We start from the raw sequence: 23,933 nt of genomic DNA, 5'->3' as shown, positions 1-23,933 counted from the left end.
TTTGTAGAAAGTGTTTTCAAATGCACCATCTGCCTTCGATGCCCTAATGCACAGGAGAGGGCATACATGACATCTAGCATAGCTGTGCTCAGACACAATGGTTTAAAGACTTTGTCAACGAAGGAGAAACTATCTTGGCCACTCATCAAGTTGGGTGATTCTTAAAGTATTAAAATTCTACTTATTTGAGTTTTTCCATTTCAACTGCATCAGGGTTCATGCACTTTTTCACCAATGATTTTCAATGACTTCTCCATGACCAAAAACATTACTCTTTCTCCGCGGTACCTCTGAAACATTTTTATTTTAACATGGAACAGGAAAATAAGGTCTGCATATGAAACATGTTGAGCCTCTAAAACAAATCCAATAGGCTCACTAGCTTCTACACGCTAAGCAACTCAAATCTCTCACCAGCAAAATACCTCGTCAGTGAAATTCCATTTTACGTTTCATTACTATACGATACAGTATTTATTATCGTTATAGTATTATTATTTTGGCGATTAGATCAAATATAAATTATATTTGATGCAACTTTGGTTTCATTTCCATGACTTTTCCAAAACTTTGGGACAAATATTGTTTTCCATAACTTTTCCAGGGCCTGGAATTTGCATTTTGAATTTCCATGACTTTTCCAGGTTTTTAATGACCGTAGGAACCCTGATTGTAATATTATATTTTAACTGTGCTATGTATTATCTTATTGACCTGTACTTTAATCATGTTTTATAATTGTCTGTGGGATAGAGATCATGCAATGTTTTTAGTGTTTGTTGATTGTTCTGTACCTGCCTAAGGACTGCAGATGGAATGAGCTATTAACTATAATCTGGCATCTCTTTTCTGAGACTAGTGTATTTGTATGCATGGTCCTTGTTGAAATAAAAACATAATATTTAGTGGTCAGAAGGTTTATTTAATTACGTATGTTGAAAACAACTTTTACAAAATGCTGGCTCCGGAGTATCTCTTCATCCATGGCTCCTCTTATTAATATCATAAATTCCATCCACTCAATTGAGAAAATAACTTTTACTCTCAGACTCCCAAAAGGAGAAGGTGGACAAATAGGATTGTTATAATATAACAATAATAATAATAAACTTCATTGTCAGGTCAAGACTGACATTCTGCTTGCATCACAGCAGCGCCGTAAGTATTATCGTATCATTTTGTATAATACAGGGGTATCTTCTGTTCCACTTTGTTTATCGATGCTGCTATTTTGTATCACCATGTCCTAAATACTTGGGTATTCTACTCTTACTCTGGCACTTTTCTTGCATTTTATGTATTTGTACTGCTATGTTTTTTAATTTTAATTTTCTTAAATGTTTTATTTGAGGGACTGCGGATGGAAAGTAGCTCAAAGCTAAATCCGGCATATTTACACTTGGCACATTTCATGTTTTAAGTTTTCATTAATGTGCAATGTCCCTGCCAAATAAAATAAATAAAATAAATAAAATAAATAAAATAAATAAAATAAATAAATAAAATAAAATAAATAAAATAAATAAAATAAATAAAATAAATAAAATAAAATAAATAAAATAAATAAAATAAATAAAATAAATAAAATAAATAAAATAAAATAAATAAAATAAATAAAATAAATAAAATAAATAAAATAAATAAAATAAATAAATAAAATAAAATAAAATAAAATAAAATAAATAAATAAAATAAATAAAATAAATAAAATAAATAAAATAAATAAAATAAATAAAATAAATAAAATAAATAAAATAAAATAAAATAAAATAAAATAAATAAAATAAAATAAATACATTACATTTTACTTGTTAGAGGCTTTTATCCAAAGCGACTTACATACTCAATACTGTGGGAAATCCCCACAGGAGCAATTTGAGGTGAAGTGTCTCAGGGACACAACGACATGCTGACTGCAGTGGGGTTTGAACCTGTGACCCCCTGATCCGAACACCTACGCACAACCCACTGCAATAAACGTCTAGTATCTTAACAATGTTTTATTTTCTGTCCGATTTTCTTTATATGCATTGTAAATTGTACCTGTGCTTATATTTGTTTCATGTATTGTGCTGTTATGCCCAAGTCTTGATCTGTTTGAAACAAATAAAAGTATTAGGTAAAAGTCCAGAATTCCTCTCCTCTCCTCTACAGTCCTTTATGTGGACATGTAATGCCGTCAAAAGATATGCATGTTTGGCGTCCTTGACCCAAACGGATCATTTGTTAGTTCTGGCTGCTCGTCATGTGAAATGACCGGAGCTGAAAAAAGCCGTTGACAGACACATATCACAGAATCTGCAGTGAGTCGTCTGTTAGGAACTTCTGAGCTAAAACACAGACGACCAGAGGAACGAGTGGCCAGTGAGCAGGCTGCTTTAAAGACACAATGTGGCCGTCCAGCTGCTCCTTTTCCAGACAGACACAAAAGTCACTGTCAAAGAGGAATGTGTGGGTTGGGCGGGTGTCTGTGTTCGTGTCTGAGTTTGTCTTTTCAAAGGATGAGGTGAAAAGAAGGAGAACGAGTGAAAGGAGCTGTAGGGAAATTATCCAGAGCCTGAGAGCAGCTAGAGTGAAGATAGGAGAAGTGTCGAGGTTGACTTCACCTCTGAGTAGGATACGTCCTGTCAGATTCAGGATACACTAAAGTCCTGTGGTTATTGGTACTAATCATGATTAATCACACAATACATTACGCTCTCAGCATCGCTTAATCTCTATTTTGACATTTGCACAAGCTATTTCCTTCTGGCAGACCACGCCTGGGTAATTATCACACTTTAATAACTCTCACAATAGCTTTACTGAACTCTAATGCAATGATTCATCTGGTTTCCTTTCGTCTGACAGATACCAAGCAAGTTGTTGCAATGATTATGAAAGAAGTGATAACTGCTTTGGGAAAATGCCATGAAGAAGACAAAATCAAATGAGCTTGTAGGAAAATAAACCACTTTAAAACAAAACCATTTAATGTTGCAGTTAGCCAACGAAGAAGGGCTGTATTCTGTGGAATCAAAATGACATGAGAAGCATGTGAGCTTGCATATGAAACATCAGAGCAGCTTTATGATCTGCATTTATTCATGAATTTTCCCTTTGAGGCCCCTTAGAACCATTAAAGGGGCCCTTTGTTCAAGGTTCATATTGGTATGTAGAGTCTCTACTTTAAAGAGTCCTCTCCTGCTGATGTTCAGGTGTATATCAGTATGTAGTGTCTCTACTTTAAAGAGTCCTCTCCTGCTGATGTTCAGGTGTATATCAGTATGTAGTGTCTCTACTTTAAAGAGTCCTCTCCTGCTGATGTTCAGGTGTATATCAGTATATAGTTTCTCTACTTTAAAGAGTCCTCTCCTGCTGATGTTCAGGTGTATATCAGTATGTAGTGTCTCCACTTTAAAGAGTCCTCTCCTGCTGATGTTCAGGTGTATATCAGTATGTGGTGTCTCTACTTTAAAGAGTCCTCTCCTGCTGATGTTCAGGTGTATATCAGTATGTAGTGTCTCTACTTTAAAGAGTCCTCTCCTGCTGATGTTCAGGTGTATATCAGTGTGTAGTGTCTCTACTTTAAAGAGTCCTCTCCTGCTGATGTTCAGGTGTATATCAGTATGTGGTGTCTCTACTTTAAAGAGTCCTCTCCTGCTGATGTTCAGGTGTATATCAGTATGTAGTGTCTCTACTTTAAAGAGTCCTCTCCTGCTGATGTTCAGGTGTATATCAGTATGTAGTGTCTCTACTTTAAAGAGTCCTCTCCTGCTGATGTTCAGGTGTATATCAGTATTTAGTGTCTCTACTTTAAAGAGTGCTGATTTTTGCCTTTGTATACCGTTTACATGCACTAAAACCTATACAACACACTAGAGGAAAGAGAAACAGCAAAAAAGCATACTAGGTCCTCTTTAAAGCCTTTTAGTTTCAGCTTTTGTTTCCGAAAACATTGATCTTTTGAGAACCTAAGCTTGCATGTAAACTGAAAAACTGAGCATTATAGAAATAAATGCTCATATTTATCAAAGTAAGGTGATGAGAAACGTTTTGTATTTTCGTATTCCATTGGAACTAATATGAAGCAACTCCACCTTACGTGTGAACCTACTGAACACATTTCATTATTCACAGTTTGATCTGAGTCATGAACATGCTCTGAATACCGGTTGTCATTGATAATTATTATGAAGTGTGACGAATCCTATAGAAAATGAAGCCGTGTAGCAAAAATAACAACACAAAGCTGTCACTCAATACAAACCTGAAGAAGTCTGACCCTCAGGGTGTGTGTGTGTGTGTGTGTGTGTGTGTGTGTGTGTTTGCGACATCTGTGGTTCCCATAGCTGAAATGCTGCCACATTAACATTGTTGGAGAATCATTTTGGTTGACTGACTGTTTCAACTGTTAAACTCTTAATATGCCGTGACATCTGTCATCTATTGATACTGTAGTTAACAATAAAAGGCACAACAATGTGTGTGAGAATATTAGAGACAAGTCCACAGCTGACACACACATACCAAAACATGCGTGATATGTACGAAGAAGAATGGGGTTATATAAATGGTCACGAATATATCTTAACTATATGATTACCTGTACATCTTCAGTTCATTTCACAACGTCTTGTCTGTTGCACTGATTTGATCATATTTATTCACTTTACTTAAACTATGATCATGTAGAGGTATTATACTTGTTATAATCACTGTTTTAATAACATTTAATAATGTATTGCAACTTGGGTTTATAACAAATAATACTTACTTACTACAAAAAAATTATTATGAAATTTGACCTTGTGAGTATTTATGAAACGTCTTTATACGGTATTATTGTAAAGCATTATAAATATGATTAAATATTAAGTAATACATATAGATACTGTGCTATAGGCAGATTATAAGTACTTTTATAATGCAGATTATAAAACGGACAAGTCAAATCAAGCAATCTGATTGGTTCTTAGCCGTGATATAATAAGCGTATTTCACGGGTAGAATTGTAGTTACTTTTCACAACAAGTCAGTATCCCTCCGCGTCTGAGAAAAAGCTACAACCGTTACAACTGTTACATTACGTCCGAAACTAACTGACTAACAAAGCTCAAGATGGAAACATTTAAGATTAACTTCGACCTCCGGGGTGGCCTTACTATGGAGTAAGCACCTAAACGACGACATGCAGAGCTACGTGAAGAGCAGGTAGACAAACTGGAAAAGTAGCACCATTCAAAAGCTTTCTGATGCGGGTCTTGAAACAAAGCAGAGAAATGATGACCGTTAGTGGCCACAGGAGCGCTGAATCTCGGGGACCGGAGAAAGTGGAGCAATATTCTCGCCACGCCAAGCAACAGCCTAGAACAGTGGTTCCCAACCTGGGGGGTGGGGGGGCGCCAAAGATCGCAGGGGGGGCGCCAGGCCTCAGATGATTTGAGGCCAAATATTATATTTCGACTTCTTCTTTTTTTTTTACATATCATTGTAACGCAATACATGATTGTCACTAAAAACCTTGTCTCTACATCACAATAAAACATTAAAAAAAATTGATTAATTAATTTGAATAAAAATGCAAGTTAGTAGCTATTAAAGGCATAAAAAGACATACATGTATAATTCTTTCTTTAATAGAAATGTTTCTTCTGCCCGTAAAGTGTCCAAACCAGGCTTTTCTGGATAAGCGCATTTTTAAAGATTTTGTAGATTATTTAGGACTTTTGAATCCACATAAACACATCGGCAAAACCCGGCTTACTTTGAGCATGTGTTTTAAACAGTTTAATCCCTTTGTGAATTCTTTCCACTTGCGTCGTCCTTTAATTTCTTCATACAGCGGGAATCCAATTAATGAATCCTGAGTCCAATAACCATCAAAGTCACTCCAATAGTGCTCCTTAGTTACGCTTTCATCCTCCTTTAACAAAATACTTCACATTCATCCAGTTTGTGACAGTAGAGACTTTTAAACTTTAATTACCGCTGGTGCTCCCCCCCCTACTCCTTCCAACAAGAGTCATTTGGGGGGGCTCTCAGGAAAAAGGTTGGGAACCCCTGGCTCCCCTGGACAGTTTTTCAGTGGGTGCACAATAAACGGCAACATACAAATTAATGTAAATAAACAGCCAAATAATGGATCAACGCTCTCTGTCTAATATGTTCGCTAGCTGTTAGTGTTGTTGCATAGCAACCACCTCACACTATGTTTCGTGCAGAAGGCAACGGAGGGACTATTTTATTTTGAACAGTGTGTATTTTTCTTTCATATTGCCGCACTTGGTAACCGTTTTATAAAAGCAATAGCTCACTTCAGGCCGTGAATAGACATGGGCTTCATTGAAATAGTTTCCAATATTTGAAAACATTTAGTACTCTAAAGGGACTGTATGTTCTGTATTGTTGCTAATTCCTAAACCTGACCATTAGTAATAATAAATCAAAGAGAAAAGGAGAGTTTGTGTGGATTAGTCCAACCTGTCTGGACAGAAACACACAGTGTGTCCTTCACTCTCTCGTTTGATGCCACTGAGTACACACACAGTGAATGTTGTAAAGAGAGTCAGGTGGAAGTCTTACTCCCGTCATGCTGTCCCAGATTCCTGTCTATAACATGAACACCCTCCCACCACTGCCCCCTCACTTCCCTGTTTGGAGTGTGTTTGTGTTGGAGTTAAAGAGGCAGTCGACGGACACACTAACGTAGAACTAAAGAGGAAGGAGGAGAGATGGTGGGCTATTCACTGTCCGTCATTATAAGAATGCCACAGTTAAACACTGTTGTCTGATATGTCCCAGCATGCTACACTTTATCTTAAAAAAAAGGATGTTAAACACTGGCTCAACCGTCCCTTAAGGATCCTTGAATGTGGCCAAAGTCACGGGCTAAATAGACTAAGATAAAGATGGTTTGTTATATTCCTGGAGACAGTAGTGGACAGTAGGTGCATGAACCCTAAAATACTGTCCTTAAAGTCAAAGTCTAAACCGAGGATACTAAGGTAAACACAATTCGAATGATGAATGGTGAAGAGTAAGTACATTTGCACAAGGACTATTCAAATTTGAGTTACTTTTCTTCTTGAGGTGAACTCCATTTACTCCAATAAAATTCAGAGGCAAAGATCGATCTTTCTACTCCACTACAGTTATGTGAAAAATGTAGTGACTTTGGAGATCCAGATTTAGATCGATACATACAGTCACAAATAATGTATACAGTATTAAAGTTATGATAACACTTTACTGATCCCTCGGGGAAACTCACATAATACAGTACCTGGAAGTGCAGTGTGCAAAAGAGAACCGATAATTATAATTTAATAATATGTGTTATGTGAAATGGGCTGTTGTGCAGAATGACTATTTTCACTTTTCAAACTATAAATACATTTTTATTTTAATACTTTTAAACATTATTTGAGAAAACGTTTGCATTTATACACTGTACTATAAGCCTTGAGAACCAGATCTCTATAGAGTGCCACAGTGACGCGTCCTAAAACCCGGTAAACTCCGTCCGGCTCCTTCGACAAAACGCAATGCAATCTCTCCATAGGATTTAGAAAATATCTGGAAATCAGGTCTGTGGTTGAGACACATTTAAGAGACGGATCACGTTTTGTTCAGCCGAATAATCTCCACATGTCTTCCCTACTTTTATAATTTTCTAAATCGTAAATCTAATGGCCAGAAGCAAAATGCTAACGTTATGCTATAAAGGAACTACAGCCGGGTCGCTGCTTCAACGTCACGCCAACTTAAGATCCATATTCAAACACACAGATCCTAAATGGTACAAGTTGAAGCGTTTGTTTGAACAGTCTGCAGGAGGCAGGGACTTGCTTTCAAGCAGAACAGAAACTAACTTAGAGGAGTGTTTACGTGTTGGGCGTAATGACGTACAACGGCCTCCACAACTTCTGTAGTCCTATTCAGCCACTTGGTAACAACCATCGTTTTTCAGACACGTCAACTCTTCAGAAATCACCAGTGGGGTCACTGCTGATGGATTTAATGTGTAGAACAAAACGTGATCCGTCTCTTCAATTTGTCTCAACCACAGACCTTATTTACAGATCTTTTCCAAAATCCTATGGAGAACTTGCATTGCTTTTTGGCGAAGGAACCGGAAGTGGTTAAATGCTAACTTACTTCCGGGTTTTAGGACGCGTCACTGTGGCACTCTATACTTTGTCTAGCTATTAAATGGAGTCTGAAATAAAAATAATACATTTATTTTAAGGCGCCTTTCGTCACACCCAAGGACACCGTACAATTTGTTACATTTTCTAAGAGGTAAAAGCAACACCCAAGCCATTCAAATCAAAAGCCGATTCTTTCATTTAAAACAGAATAAGGTCCATTACACACGTCAGAAAGTTGATTTAAGTAATAAACCAAAGCATTTTCTACATGTTTAGAGTCACAGCTTGACATTTGTGTTTCTTTTGAACACAAAGCTCACCTCGTCTTTGATGTCCTCTAGTTGTTGTGCTGTAAAGATCTCCATCGCTCCCATTAACCTCATCATCAGCTCGTCCACTGTCGTATTACCTGGAGACAAAACAAGGTGTCATGTACTCCTTTGTGTTTTTACATTAATTACAGACACTTATATACATGCGACGCTTAATACTAGATATAATAAAGTCTTAATTACCTTGAATAACATTTAGAACTTCATTCGATGTGCGTTTTCCCATGACTATAAGCAGCAGCGGGAACTGGTCTGTCTTGTATGTGCGTATAGTCTGTGTGACCACGCTGCCAAAGTGCCTCGTACACATGGTGAGTAGTCTGAAACACAAAGAAATGAACAATTCAAATACATCTCTTTACCCCATTTAATTCACTTGATTATTGATCTTTGATTTAACACATACTTCAGAAGCTGTTATTTGAAATACACAAACAAAGCAGGCCAACACACACCCACACCCACACACACACACACCCACACACACACACACGGGAAAGCAGGCATATACTCCATCTTTCCTCCTGCAGATTAAAAGAGAAATACACACAACTCGTGGCATTAAGGACTTTAAAACCAATTCTGCATTTTCTTATTCCATCAGACTGACATGCTTTCTCAATTGGAAGCGCGGATGAATTAGTATTCCTCACCAGACGCGCAGAATTGATAGGGCAAGAGAGGATTTCTTATTCCATTACAAAGACAGAACTTTTTTTAAATTAACATTTCAGAGAGGGAAAAGGGTAGCAGGCAGCCGGGGCCCCGCCAAGCTCCCTGTAAATGTCATAATATTAATGAATTGCTATAGACTGAATGCAAATATAGATTAGCTTCTTCTCCCGCTTTTAATAAGATCTACTTTAATAACTGGCTGGTAAAATAGAGAAGCGATGGAATGGATGGAGGGACAGCGGGTCAGGAGGAGAGGATGGGAGGCATGCTGTCTGAGAAGGGGAGTAACTCATTAAAACAAGAAGCTGAGGGGGCGACTTGCAGACTTCTCAAACTGTGAAATAAAGTACAGGAACTCATTGTGGTGCTTTTTAAAAAGGGGCCATACGATGCCCTTTGGGGTTTTACCTTCCCTGTAGTGTGGTATATAGGTTTTTGTAGTAAATGGTCTGCAAAGGCTAAATTCCCCTCCAGCGTGAAGTTGAAACACCTCCATTGGACTCCTTCGTTTACTTCCATAACATAGTGACATCATCATTTAACTCTAGCGTTCATATTGACTAGCGCTCCAACACATTGTACGTGATAGCATAAGGGGCGGGACATCTGTAAGCGGTTGACCAATCACAACAGAGCCGGCCAGCTAACCAATCAGAGCAGACTGGGCTCTGGTTTCAGACAGAGGGTGAAAAGAGGTGCTGCAGTATGAGAAAAACTTACTGATATACACCTGAACATCAGCAGGAGAGGACTCTTTAAAGTAGAGACACTACATACTGATATACACCTGAACATCAGCAGGAGAGGACTCTTTAAAGTAGAGACACTACATACTGATATACACCTGAACATCAGCAGGAGAGGACTCTTTAAAGTAGAGACACTACATACTGATATACACCTGAACATCAGCAGGAGAGGACTCTTTAAAGTAGAGACACTACATACTGATATACACCTGAACATCAGCAGGAGAGGACTCTTTAAAGTAGAGACACTACATACTGATATACACCTGAACATCAGCAGGAGAGGACTCTTTAAAGTAGAGACACTACATACTGATATACACCTGAACATCAGCAGGAGAGGACTCTTTAAAGTAGAGACCCTACATACTGATATACACCTGAACATCAGCAGGAGAGGACTCTTTAAAGTAGAGACACTACATACTGATATACACCTGAACATCAGCAGGAGAGGACTCTTTAAAGTAGAGACACTACATACTGATATACACCTGAACATCAGCAGGAGAGGACTCTTTAAAGTAGAGACACTACATACTGATATACACCTGAACATCAGCAGGAGAGGACTCTTTAAAGTAGAGACACTACATACTGATATACACCTGAACATCAGCAGGAGAGGACTCTTTAAAGTAGAGACACTACATACTGATATACACCTGAACATCAGCAGGAGAGGACTCTTTAAAGTAGAGACACTGCATACTGATATACACCTGAACATCAGCAGGAGAGGACTCTTTAAAGTAGAGACACTACATACTGATATACACCTGAACATCAGCAGGAGAGGACTCTTTAAAGTAGAGACACTACATACTGATATACACCTGAACATCAGCAGGAGAGGACTCTTTAAAGTAGAGACACTACATACTGATATACACCTGGACATCAGCAGGAGAGGACTCTTTAAAGTAGAGACATTACATACTGATATACACCTGAACATCAGCAGGAGAGGACTCTTTAAAGTAGAGACACTACATACTGATATACACCTGAACATCAGCAGGAGAGGACTCTTTAAAGTAGAGACACTACATACTGATATACACCTGAACATCAGCAGGAGAGGACTCTTTAAAGTAGAGACACTACATACTGATATACACCTGAACATCAGCAGGAGAGGACTCTTTAAAGTAGAGACACTGCATACTGATATACACCTGAACATCAGCAGGAGAGGACTCTTTAAAGTAGAGACACTACATACTGATATACACCTGAACATCAGCAGGAGAGGACTCTTTAAAGTAGAGACACTACATACTGATATACACCTGAACATCAGCAGGAGAGGACTCTTTAAAGTAGAGACACTACATACTGATATACACCTGGACATCAGCAGGAGAGGACTCTTTAAAGTAGAGACATTACATACTGATATACACCTGAACATCAGCAGGAGAGGACTCTTTAAAGTAGAGACACTACATACTGATATACACCTGAACATCAGCAGGAGAGGACTCTTTAAAGTAGAGACACTACATACTGATATGAACTAGTGCAATATTCAACTTGCAAGATGTAGAATATGTGTTAAAGGCATTGAAGAGGTTAAGAGATGTCCTGGCCTACGAATCATTTTTGCACAGACTTAAGAAACTATATTTGTTTGATACAGAGACTCTTAAAATGACACCCTATCTAATATACTTTATATAGATAATGAGAATGATCGCAACTGCAATATAAGTCAAAAATAATTGTGATACGTTTTTTCTTTTCCCAAATTGTGAAACCTTAAAAGCCTTGAGCTCAAAGCAGAATTACAATTAGGTTGTTTTAGGATTATGAGTCATAAACACTTAAAACATTGAACTTTGAGTGACCCACGTCTTGAAATAAAGAAAGACGGGGAACCTTAAATCCTACTTATCATTTTTGTCCTGACATTAGTCTCTGTTCAGTCCTCGACCTCCAGGCGGACCATAACAATAGCCAGGAGGGAAACTCTAACCTGTAATGAGAGGCCGGGGAACAATGGACACTAACTTGAAGGGAAACCCAATCTTAAATCTCCCATCAAACACAAGAGACAACCTGCTTTGGTTTCTATCTCAAAACTAAGGAAGTCAGTCCAACACAGTGAAGCTGACTTATACATGGAGATTGCAAGAAACACAACTCAACAGAAAGTGGGGGAAATGGACTCTATCCAAGACTCAAAACAAAGACATTAGACTGGAACAACAGATACATGTATCTTCAAGAATATAACAACATGAAGCCTTTTATTTTATTTGTATTTCCTTGCTGGCCTTTTGTTACATGATCGTAATGTTGTTGTAACCAGCATCTTATTGCCATGTATAATTTGACGATAAAGATTTAAATTGTGCTCAACCTTCAACCATAACCTAAATCAAATGTTTCTAAGAATGACAGAAGTGCTGAAAGCAGGATGAAGCACTCGTGAATCCACATTTAGAACAAGTATGGACACAGCTCTGAGGGCAGCAGGAAGTCAAGCTGCTGCAGGAACGGAGGTGAACAGTTCAGCTCAGTCCCATCCAGCCATAACATAACACGGTAAAGAATGTAGCTTAGTCCTATAGCAGACCTTTAAAAGTCCTTGAGGGGTAAGTAAATGTGGAGGAAACACCTGCGTGGAGAAGCTAACGTGAGTTTAAAGTCTCCGCGTCGGTGCTTAATGTGATTGACAGCTTCTAATTTGTCACCTATCTCCGTGTCTCAGACATCGAAAACAGTTAATGTTTCCCTGCACTGTCAGCCCACATTGCTGCACGTCAAGGTAATGGCTGAAGATGCGAGTCGACGGCCTGACACTCGCTCCACCGAGCAGCTGATGAGCACAGCAGCACTGCAGGGAACGTTTCTGGCAGCCACCTGAACGGGAGTGTGTCTGGGAACCGGATGCTCCGAATGCTCACTGTGTCATACACACTTTGTTTCAGAGCGAAAATGGACATGTTTTGATTTGAAAATGACATTTTGTTCTACGCCTCAGTCGGCTATGTTCTCGGGTTGGAGGATGTCAAGAGGTGAAGTCAAGTGTGCGGAACAGGTTTGCATGTTGCTCTTGGCTGTTCAAAAACACCCTTAAAGGTCAAAGGTCATTAAGAACAACATGAACACCTGTGTTTCTCAGTGAGGCGCCGATCTACAACGGTTAAGGTCAGGCTTTGACCTCGAAGGTTTGTAAAGGTCATCGGGCAGCGACCCTCGCAAGGCTTTTCTCAAAGTTTCACAAATGGAGTGCTACCATCTTGACACAAAACACGAATTACAGAGACAACACTGAGCTGATTCCCCGTCAGGAAGAGATCCAGCTTTGCTTTGGGAAATGTTGCCAGAAATGTAACTTGTTACAAAAAGTATTATGGGAACGGTTTGTCACGCAGTTTGCTCAACATGCTTAATAAACATGACATGCAATAGCAAGGAGAGTCGTTATAATTGTATTACTTCGTTGTCTGGCTTGATGATAGTTCGTACTGGATAGGTATGAACATGAGGTGATCAGCTGTTTTGTTTTATGTATGTGTGACTGTGTGTGTGTGGGTCCTAGGAAGAATAGCCAATGTTCTTACTAACGGTGATGCCAATAAAGAAAGAAAGAATAGAGTCATTTTAATCTGCTTTTTTTGGGGTGCTTGTACAGAAATACTAGCTTGGAATAAAATATGTTAAAGTTTTGTTATGAAAACTAAAATTTTAATGCTGAATGATTATTTTTTTCTTAATCTATTAAACCATCAGAAAAGGGTGCTTTTAACTGGCTTAAAAGCGGCCAAAAATCACGAATGTGAATTCCCCACATCCTGTATTGTCATGACCGAAAGAACGAGATCGCGGGTACAAGCGGCCGAGATGGGTTTTCTCCGCAGGGTGGCTGGTGTCTCCCTTAGGGATAAGGCGAGAAGTTCAGTCATCAGGGAGGGACTCGGAGTTGAACCGCTCCTCCTTCGCGTCGAAAGGAGCCAGTTGAGGTGGTTCGGGCACCTAGTTAGGATGCCACCTGGGCGCCTCCCTAGGGAGGTGTTCCAGGCACGTCCAGCTGGGAGGAGACCGAGGGGTAGACCTAGGACCAGGTGGAGGGATTATATCTCTTCGCTGGCTTGGGAGCGCCTTGGGATCCCCCAGTCAGAGCTGGTTGATGTGGCCAGGGAAAGGAACGTTTGGGGCTCTCTGCTGGAACTGATACCTCCGAGACCCGACCACGGATAAGCGGGAGAAGATGGATGGATGGATGGATGGACATACTGTGTTTTATTAATTAATGGATGTTTTAAATTCATAATTGTTCATTTCAGAGATGTCAATTGCATCTGTAAACAATGAAAAGGAGAAACATTTGAGGTTACCAAACGATCCGACCTGGGTATTGCCTTTTTGTAAAAATACCGTATATTTGGAAAACTTGTGAGGAAACGGTCCATTGCCAACTTAATGTACATTATGACCTTTTATTTTAAAATGTGTGTCAATAGATTAACTAAAATAACTAAAAAACCATTATCTATAATATGTGTGTAACGGCAAGAGGAGTAAGGCGGGAGGTGTGGGAAAGAATAGATTTGTATTTATCTATTCTGTATTTTCAGTTGTTTCTGTATGTTTTCAGAGCCATGTTGTGAAGCTGGCTCTGAAAATCCGTTAAACGTTGGTCACAAAAAATAAATATTCAAGTTAGCAATACCTACACTGATAGAATCATTTACTATCAGTGTTTTCCTACTTATAGCTACAATATTTACCATGTCACAATGACAGTACAACGCCGCTATAATATATCAGATTCATTTCCCATGGGTGACTATTACTGTCGTCCAATCAGCAGAGCCGCATTAATGCATAATTAATCATTTAAGTGCAGGCCTGAGAGAATACAGAGAGCGAAGCAACAGGCACATTCCAGTATCAGCAGGTTAAAAACAACACACACACACACACACACACACACACACACACACACACACACACACACACACACACACACACACACACACACACACACACACACACACACACACACACACACACACACACACACACACACACACACACACACACACACACACACACACACACACACACACACACACACACTATCAGGATACCTTTCTAACAGCCTGTGTGATTGATGCCAATCACCAGTCACTTTGGATCAACCGGAGAGCGTGAGAATGCAGAGAGGCAGTGTGTGTGTGTGTGTGTGTGTGTGTGTGTGTGTGTGTGTGTGTGTGTGTGTGTGTGTGTGTGTGTGTGTGTGTGTGTGTGTGTGTGTGTGTTAGCGGCAAAGCTGCGACTAGCTGTGTGTGATGAAAAGCTCCAGATGTTGCCTGCCTTTTAATGTGCAATAAAAAGGCTCAGCTGGGGCAAAAAGCAAAGGAGGCCAATGTGAGAGAAAAGGAGGGAAGGAGGGAATTTCCTTAAAAGAAATAATGGAGGGGTGAGGTCAGGGTGCGAGTCTTTCTTAAATGGCTGCTACCAGAGGGCAGGCTTAACTCCGGAGGCTCCGAGCAGAGGGAGAGGCGGTGGGATAAAGAGGGAGATGTAACAGAAAGATCAGGGGAAGTATGGGAGAACCCAGGCACAATGGTAATGAGCAAACCCAATACAACCACAAGTTAGTTCTCCTATATTTACACATCTCTTGTTTTTACAGAAGGTTTTATCCAGGTACAAATATTCAACAGTCAAATGCTATTATTGTCATATCCACAATAGCCACCGCTTATTTTTGCAATATTGTCCAACAGAACACCATATGTAATACTTAAGGTATACAAAGAAATGCAAATGGGGTGGTACACAATGGTGCGATAACACTGTAAACAATTAGAATAGAAAACAGCTGTTATTTATTTATGGTTCCTTTTTTATTAGTGTAATTTTGTTGTATTGATTAATGTATTAATGTGTCTTCTTTAGGGGTTATACATTTGTGTAAAAATGAAAAGTCAATAAAAAGTTCAAATGAAATACTTTACAGTCGAACAAAAAAGAAATACTACAAATGGTAATATATTAATAATGATGTAGACTGTAAATAAATGTATGTGTATTAAATATTCGGGATGCCAGAAACTGACCATGATCAAATTCGAAAATTGGACAGCCCTGGTGATTATCAATCGATTATTCGCCGCCGAAAAAAAATAAAAACATAAATAATAATAAAAAAATATTTAATTAAAATCGAATTTTAAAAAATAATTTACGATCATGGAGACTTCAACGAATATTCGAATAATCGCTGGCATCCCTATTACATATATATCTTATAATGAGAGAAGGGAATGGTCTTTAGTTTAGGAGTACACTCAAGAACCGCCTTTTAATTTTTAATAAGCTTTTAACTGAATTGTATTTATTACTATTTTATTGACTTCTGTTTGGATCTAGCTAAAAAAAAGTGTTGTTTTTATTTGAGTGTATTGTTTTTTGATTTGTGTTCTGTTTAAATAAAGTAGTATTTGATAAGCAGGAGGTGTGTAATAACCAGGTGTGGCACAGTTAGCATCACAGGCTGCTGGAGCTGCACCAACACACAGAGATAAAGACGTTTGGACTCAGAGGGAGTCCTCGTCTCCCACTGACCCTCCATTCAGACAGCTTAGTCAAGATTGCCCAATCAGGGGCCTCACCATGCAAACACAACGCCTTTTGTTAGCATGCAACCTCGGAGCTTCAAAAAGAGAATGAAGTGGAGGAGAGAAAGAGAAGACAGAGATGCGGGGTGTGAGCAATGCAGCGGGAGTTGAATGCCAGCAATTAAGGACATGGCCACACTAAGTCGAGTAGATTTGAAAACGCTGTTTATGTGTCAAACGGGGTTTCATCCAACATTTTATCTCATCGTCTCCACATAACTATAAACTCCACTTATTCACACTACATGAACCTCCTCTGGTGGAAGCACAACACTGATACTGGAATGAGAGAGTAGCAGATTTCTTATTCCGACAGTTTGCACACATTCAAGCCGCTCTCCGACTGAAATACATTCAATATGCTTTTTAGTAGATACATGTCAGTATGCAAACAGTCCACTCCTGCACACAGAAAGTCACACATACATAAAACATGAGCTTGCAGTCGGGGCTTAGTGGCTCAGTTATTGCTCCGCTTTGACTTCACAGCTGGCTAAATGAAATACTAAACAGTATGATTGTTATAGGAGCCAGGATCTAGGAGAGCTCCAGGGAAATAAATCATTAAAAGGCAGTGACCTTTCTTTAAATAGCCTTGGTGTTATAGTTTTGGTCATCTAGGGGAGGCTGTGGCTCAGTGGTACAGTGCGCTGGACTTCGAATCAGGGGATAGCAAGTTCGAGTCCGACTGCAGTCAGCATGTCATTGTGTCCCTGAGACACTTCACCCCAAATTGCTCGTGTGGGGATTGCCCACAGTACTGAATGTATGTAAATCGCTTTGGATAAAAGCGTCTAACAAGTGACATGTAATGTAATGTAATCTATTATCAGAACTGTTTTCTTTATAATCAAAACTTTATAAAATTAACCATGTGTTATTACAACATGAGGTACCAATGTATCTAAGCAAATATAAATGAGATGACATTACTAGTGTTAAACCAGGGGGGTCAAACTCAAATACACAGTGGGCCAAAATAAAAAAATGGGTACTAGTCGAGGGCCGGACTGGTTCAATGTTTATTGCAGAACTTATTGAAATGAACTTATTGCACATATTAAACCTGGAACTAACAAAGATTAAATGATTGCCTATAAAAACAACATTAAACATTAAATAATCAGTTCATGCATTTCTTATGGCTCTATCTGCAGCTTCTCCAGAGTCATTTCTTATGAGTACATTTTCCCACAGGCCAACAACAGCTTCAACAAAACTATTTCCCTCAAAGAGAAACCAAACATGCCCTGTTGTCGTGAGAGAGAAAGTGCAGAAGGAAACATCCATTAAACTCAGTGTGCTGCTCTGTGATGCTAGTTCAGATACTTGGCATCTCATCTTGGGTGCAAGGTCATCAATGTTTGGGCTCAGGCTCTGAGCGGAGGAGACCCTCAGGATGGAGTGAAGGTGTGCGTGCAATATACCGGCGGGCCAGATCTAATAGGAATTAGAAATTATCCTGCGGGCCGAAATTAAATCCACCACGGCCCTGATTTGGCCCCCGGGCCTCGAGTTTGACACATGGGGTCTACTGCAATTGAATTGACTCATCCATGTCCTTTTAGTAGTCTAATTAAAACTTTATAAAATAAACCACATGTTATTGCAACCTGAGGTACCAATGTATCTAAGCAAATATAAATTACACTCCTAGTGTTAAACCCTTATATAGAGTATATTTATTTCAGTCAAAATGTAACTTGTATCAGTTATGTTCTATATCACAAATTAAGTAAACAAAATAATGTTTTTTAGGTGTTCTCATCCATAACACAACGGCAAAAATATAGTAAATGCAGCGAGATACGTAAGGGATAATGTGCTGCGACGCGGTCATCATGGGGAAAAGAACACCGACAGGCTGATCAGGAGCCCGACGCGAAGCGGAGGGATCTAGATCGGCATGAAGGCACATTATGCAATGTGCACATTATCCCGCTTATTACATGGCCACATTCTCAACAAAGTAACGTTATGACCCCCACTATTAATTGAAATGCTTTTATGGATATAGAAAATAATTTTATTGATTTAAAAAATAGTTGTATGTATTGATTTAAATTGAAATGCATCCGCTAAGAAAAATAGTCCGTTGTTACTGTTTGAACTAACGTAGCAATGGCAGGAACTGCTTCGATAGCGTTTTTGAGGAGCTTTTTGATTACAGATTTGAAAACATCGCTGCTTGCTTTAAAAGTAGCACAATTCATTATGTCAAACCTTGGAAAGTATCTAGATATCCCTGCCCTAATGCCAAAGTAACTGGCAACTGAATATGTGTCGCCGTTTCATGTCTATGTCTGGACCGTTGCGTAAAAAGGAGGATTTCTGCCCGTTACTTCTCCGCTGTTTTCTTGTCGCTCTTGTCTTGTCAGTTAGAAAAACTGTATTAAGTAAAATCGAACGGACTTGTTTGTGTAGATGTGAGCGTCCTTAACAACGGTCAATAAGTCCTTGACAGCGGTCTGTCTGTTCGGTATTAACAACGTGTCACGTGTTCTGAATTGACCAATCAGAATCGAGTATTCAACTAAGCCATGTAATAATCACAGATAAGATCAGCTTTAACTGATACATACCGCAGCCCTATGACCAGCAAGTCACGTGAATACAATACATAAATAAAGTCATGGAAGTGTGGTACCTGGCTTTGTTAGCTTCTTTAGTGACGTCCCAGGCCCATGTGATGAAGTTCTGGCTCAGGTAGGCGACGATGGAGTCTGCGCACATCATCTGAGAGCAGAAGACGTTGCTGAGGACGCTGTCATCGTTGTGGAGGTAGATGGCCAGCAGCTTCCTCTGAGGAGCACGAGAGGAAGACAAGTGTGTTATATCCTGCACAATAGTCCTTCATTTCATTTTCTGTCTTTGTCACTTTACGGGGAGAGAAATGGGACGGGGAATGAGGGGTGTTTTAGTTGAGTTTGTTTGTTCATGTTTTAAAAAAAATCCATTGTATACTTGTAAAGAAGTCAAAGTCAACTTTAATGTCAATTTGTCTGTACGGACAGAGACATCGAAATAACGTTTCCAACAATCCCGAATACAAATATACAAATAAGTATACAAACATAATTCTGCTTTTGTTCAAAAACATAAAAACACAACCATATATTCCAAATGTAGGGAGATAACAATTTATTATTTTATAATTGTTTGATTCTAGTTTGGACTTAATGCTAGTTGAAAGGATGATAATTTTTGTTTTACTTCCATACTGTGTAGATGCATGCTGTAAATTGATTTTCCGTACAATACTTTGGCAATACTGTATGTCAAAATGGTCATGCTGATAAATACAAAAATTGGAATTGAAAAGGTGGAGAATAAAAAGAGAAACAGATTCAAACACCTCCAAGAATGATATTTAAAAAACCCATTGTTCTCAGATATTAGTGTGGAATCTGTCAGGCACATGTGAGATCTCATCCCCACATTACATGACCATAAAATGACACGAGGGTCCGCTGGTTCAGAGCCAACATGACTTCTTCAGACCAACGCAAGGCCACAACTGGGTAAAAAAAAAAGCAAATACCACACAAAATCAAATGGAGAGCGGTGTAAATAAAACTTCTCAAGGAGGCGTCGAAGATATGGAGAAAACAGAACAGACAAATCACTCTATTTATTTTACACCAAATGCCAGCAGCCTGTTCAGGTTAGTAGCGGCAGGGCCAGACAATATTGACGAAGCTCCAAATCCGAGGATATTGACACCATCATATAAGCCCGGCAGATTCTCCCTCCTGACGATCTAATTAAAAAGCAAACACACCCACAAACACAAAAGGTTCCAGGGGACAATGTTGGAAATAATGCTCTCTAAATTACATGTCACTTCTCTTGCTATATAAGAACAAATAAAAAAAAAAACTCTCAGTCTTTTTTTCAACTGTGGAAGGGGGGAGTCAAGAGGTCTGTTTCTCAGGAGCTGTAATCTAGGCTACGTACGCCAAAAAGCAAAAAAAAAAAATCTACACAGGGCGTAAAAACGTGAGGGGAAGTGAAAGGAGAAGTTGTGCTATACTGTGGCCTGTGTAGAATAGGAATGGGAGAGCACTGCTGTGTTTGCTCAACGATTAGTGCTTTAGAATAATCTCCAGGGCTCCTAGAGAGAAGGAGCCGGGGACTCATTCATCGGGCCCTGAAAAGATTAAACACTCATGCTGAGAAGACAAGCAAATTCAGTCTTGAGAGAGGAATGAGTGTGAGGGGAGGGAGAGGTTTACAACATGAAAAAAAAAAACCTGATACAAACACTGACGGCCCAACACACATGGAAGACAACTGAACTTTTGAAAGAACATCCATAACATTCATCTGTTTGCAACTTGTATATATCAATATTCCAGCGTTAATTTTGGCAGCTATTTCTGATTTAGTCTTTAGACGAAAGTGGTTATTAGTTTTAGTCACATTTTAGTCCTTTTGATCCTTCATAGGGTTAGGGTTAGTGAAAGAAAACGTTTTAGTCCAGTTTTAGTCGATGAAAAATCATTACATTTGAGTCAACTTTTAGTCAAAATGTTTCCTCTCTTTAAACTAATTCAGTAAATACAGGAATCTGAAATTGGAATCAAGGTGACGGTATCAAGTGCTGAAATTCGTAAAGGAACATTTCACTCTCTTAACACTTTACTTGTGTAATATCTAGGGATGGGTATTGTTAAGGTTTTTAACGGTACTACTACTCTTAAAAATCTGTGTGCAGGCCGCTGCAGCGTGTCTGTTAGGCCCCGCCCCCCGCACAAAGGGAGAGAGAGAGAGAGAGAGTGGCCGTTTCTCAATCTCGAGGAAACTGGCTTCCAAGCCAATATTTCAAGGATGCTACGTCATCGAGTGCCGCCGAAGGACTGTTCCAATCTCCAGCATACTTGGAATTCCACCGAGGCCGCATCCTTGGTTTGGGGGAAATTTCGATGCTGCACATGGGTAGACTTCGCGTCCTTAAAATCCCCACAATGCTTTGCGCACGGACCAATTTCAAAAACCCTTGTGGAGAATGGCTGAACCGACGCAGCACACATTTAAATGTGAGTATATAGTGGCATAGAACATTTGTAATGTTTGTAAATGTGTTACCTTGGTAAATTTGTTACCACCATAAATGTGTTCCGTGAAAGTAAAGCAAGTTCATAATTAGATAGACATCGTGAGGTATTGATTTTCGGTACAGTTTATGTTGAAACCGTTAGAGAGAGTGGCACACTTGTTGGCCTGTTCCATTCTTCTTCGTTTTCCGAAGCGCTTGGAAGTATACTTGCTTCGTTTCTGAAGGAAGTGACTTGGAAGTACGCGACTACCAAGCCAGCATCCTCGCGATTGAGAAACGGCCAGAGAGTTAGGCCCCGCCCCTCGCACACAGAGAGAGCGTTAGGCCCCAGCCCCCACACACAGAGAGAGAGTTAGGCCCCGCCCACCGCACACAGTTAGAGAGTTAGGCCCCGCCCCCCACACACAGACGAGACACAGGAAGATCGCTCTTCTGGGGTGAAGAGCGGAAATAATGATATTACAAGTTAGAAATGTAAGATGCATTTTGACAGACAAGACGGACGGGGGAAAATATGCTGCATTTTGAATGTCCGATAGTCCACCATTAACACCTTAGTCCCGTCTCGTCTCCGAAAACTAAATATACATTTCGTCATAGTTTTTATTATCAAGAATCTATTTTTAGCTCGTCATCGTCTCGTCTTAGTCGTGTAAAAAAGGTCGTTGGAGAACATCTTTCGTCATAGTTTTCGTTGACGAAATGAACACTGCAATATTCCAATTACTTGTTTATAGACTATTTCTACTATATTCTATTTTTTTGTATTTACTTGCACTATTATCTGTGTTATTGTGTTGCACTGTTAGAGCAGCCTGTGACCTCAGATTTTCATTGTCATAACTACACTGTAGCTTTGATCACATGACCATAAAAACCTTGAAATGTTGAATCTTGAAATCTGAGAAGATGCAGACATGCTTCTGTGCTTGGTCGAGTTTGTCAGAAGTGTAACAGTGACACCGTAGATTTGATGGGAATCTCTCTACAGTCAACAGAGAAATAAAGAAGGTTCATGTTAACTAATGTGAAAATATCTATGATACAGGAAACAGCCTCGCACAGAGCCATTGGAATACATTGCTGGTGAACGACATCAGGACAGCAGAAAGCTTACACATCTTCCGGCGCAGACTAAAAACTCATCTCTTTGGACTCCACTTCGAGCGATAGAATGACTAAAAAAGCACTTATATACTAATAAAAGGACTGGCTTATCTAAAACCAGTTGAGTAGCACTTGAAATGTTTTGGCTCTATGAAACCTGATGTCCTTATATGATTCTGTTTTCTTCATGTTTGTATCTTCCTGGTCGAATGCACTTATTGTAAGTCACTTTGGATAAAAGCGTCAGCTAAATGCAATGTTGCATATTGTTCCAAAGATTGGTTTAAAACTTCGGTTCACACAATATCTCCAATTCAACAATAATATTTGCTGAATAAAAACTGTGTCTGCATGTATGTATACAATCAACTATGAGTTCATGTGTGAGAAACAAAAAGGTAAACAAGGGTGGAAGTAGAAATCTCGCTTGGCAAAGAATTTGACTTAATTTATATTATATTGTATTTGTATTTTTGAATACCCAATTTCTTGTGATTAAACAGTGCAGGATAGATACATATACAATTTAAGGTAGTTTCAGACATGGGCTTATGTTTAAAAAAGACTACTTATGTTATTATTAATATGATCTATTTATCTTTATGTACCTGTAAAGAATTTTTGAGCACTGTGCAACAAACATTTTTATATTTCTACTATTATATGTATTATTACAAATGACTATTTATTTGTTTCGTTTTTTTAAACTTAGTTTATTGGGTTTTGGAATAAAATAGTTGCAGTAGGGAGACAGCCATTTACCGCGACAGACAATATTAAGAGCAACAAATGAATGATTGCAAATGAATATGTATTTGTAGTATACGCTAGTTATTCATTATTTAGTAAGTGTTTGATTCTAGTTTGGACTTAATGTTAGTTTAAAGGATGATTATTTTACTTCCACATTTGGTCGTTATTGAAATGAGAAATGTGTGTGTGTCTGTTGTGTTTATGTGTATATGTGTTTAAATATATGTGTGTGGACCCCGGAAAGAAAAGCCAATGCTAATGTTAGTGCTAAGGGTGATTAAGAAATGAAGACATAAAGACATGCGCAGAGACTTCCCCACACAGGGAAGGACTCACACTCACACACAAGCATGCTCAATTAGAGCAAGTGTAAAGACTAATCAAAGTGGGCATTTTTTGGCCAACTGAACTCCTTCATCTCAGTTAAACTGTCCGTACCCCTCTGTTCCCTCTCCGCTTTCACCTCAGATCTTTTGTGTTGCCTGTCT

The 23,933-nt window shown here is 39.0% G+C and overlaps 1 protein-coding gene across 1 annotated transcript in view; it reads right to left on the bottom strand.

Moving 5' to 3' along the window:
• Nucleotides 1-23,933, bottom strand: part of faf1 (Fas (TNFRSF6) associated factor 1) — a 111,635-nt gene that overhangs the window by 27,144 nt on the left and 60,558 nt on the right. Inside the window, exons 13-15 of the mRNA XM_079641107.1 lie at nucleotides 19,174-19,328; nucleotides 8,648-8,784; nucleotides 8,453-8,541 (exon numbers count right to left, since the gene is read on the bottom strand). Coding sequence (XP_079497233.1) covers nucleotides 8,453-8,541; nucleotides 8,648-8,784; nucleotides 19,174-19,328 — 381 coding nt within the window. The remainder of the gene's footprint in view (nucleotides 1-8,452; nucleotides 8,542-8,647; nucleotides 8,785-19,173; nucleotides 19,329-23,933) is intronic.

Source organism: Notothenia rossii, assembly GCF_949606895.1.
Source record: "Notothenia rossii genome assembly, chromosome: 1".
Lineage (NCBI taxonomy): Eukaryota > Metazoa > Chordata > Actinopteri > Perciformes > Nototheniidae > Notothenia > Notothenia rossii.
Note: the sequence above shows the minus strand (reverse complement) of the source record. Positions and strands in the feature narration are given on the sequence as shown.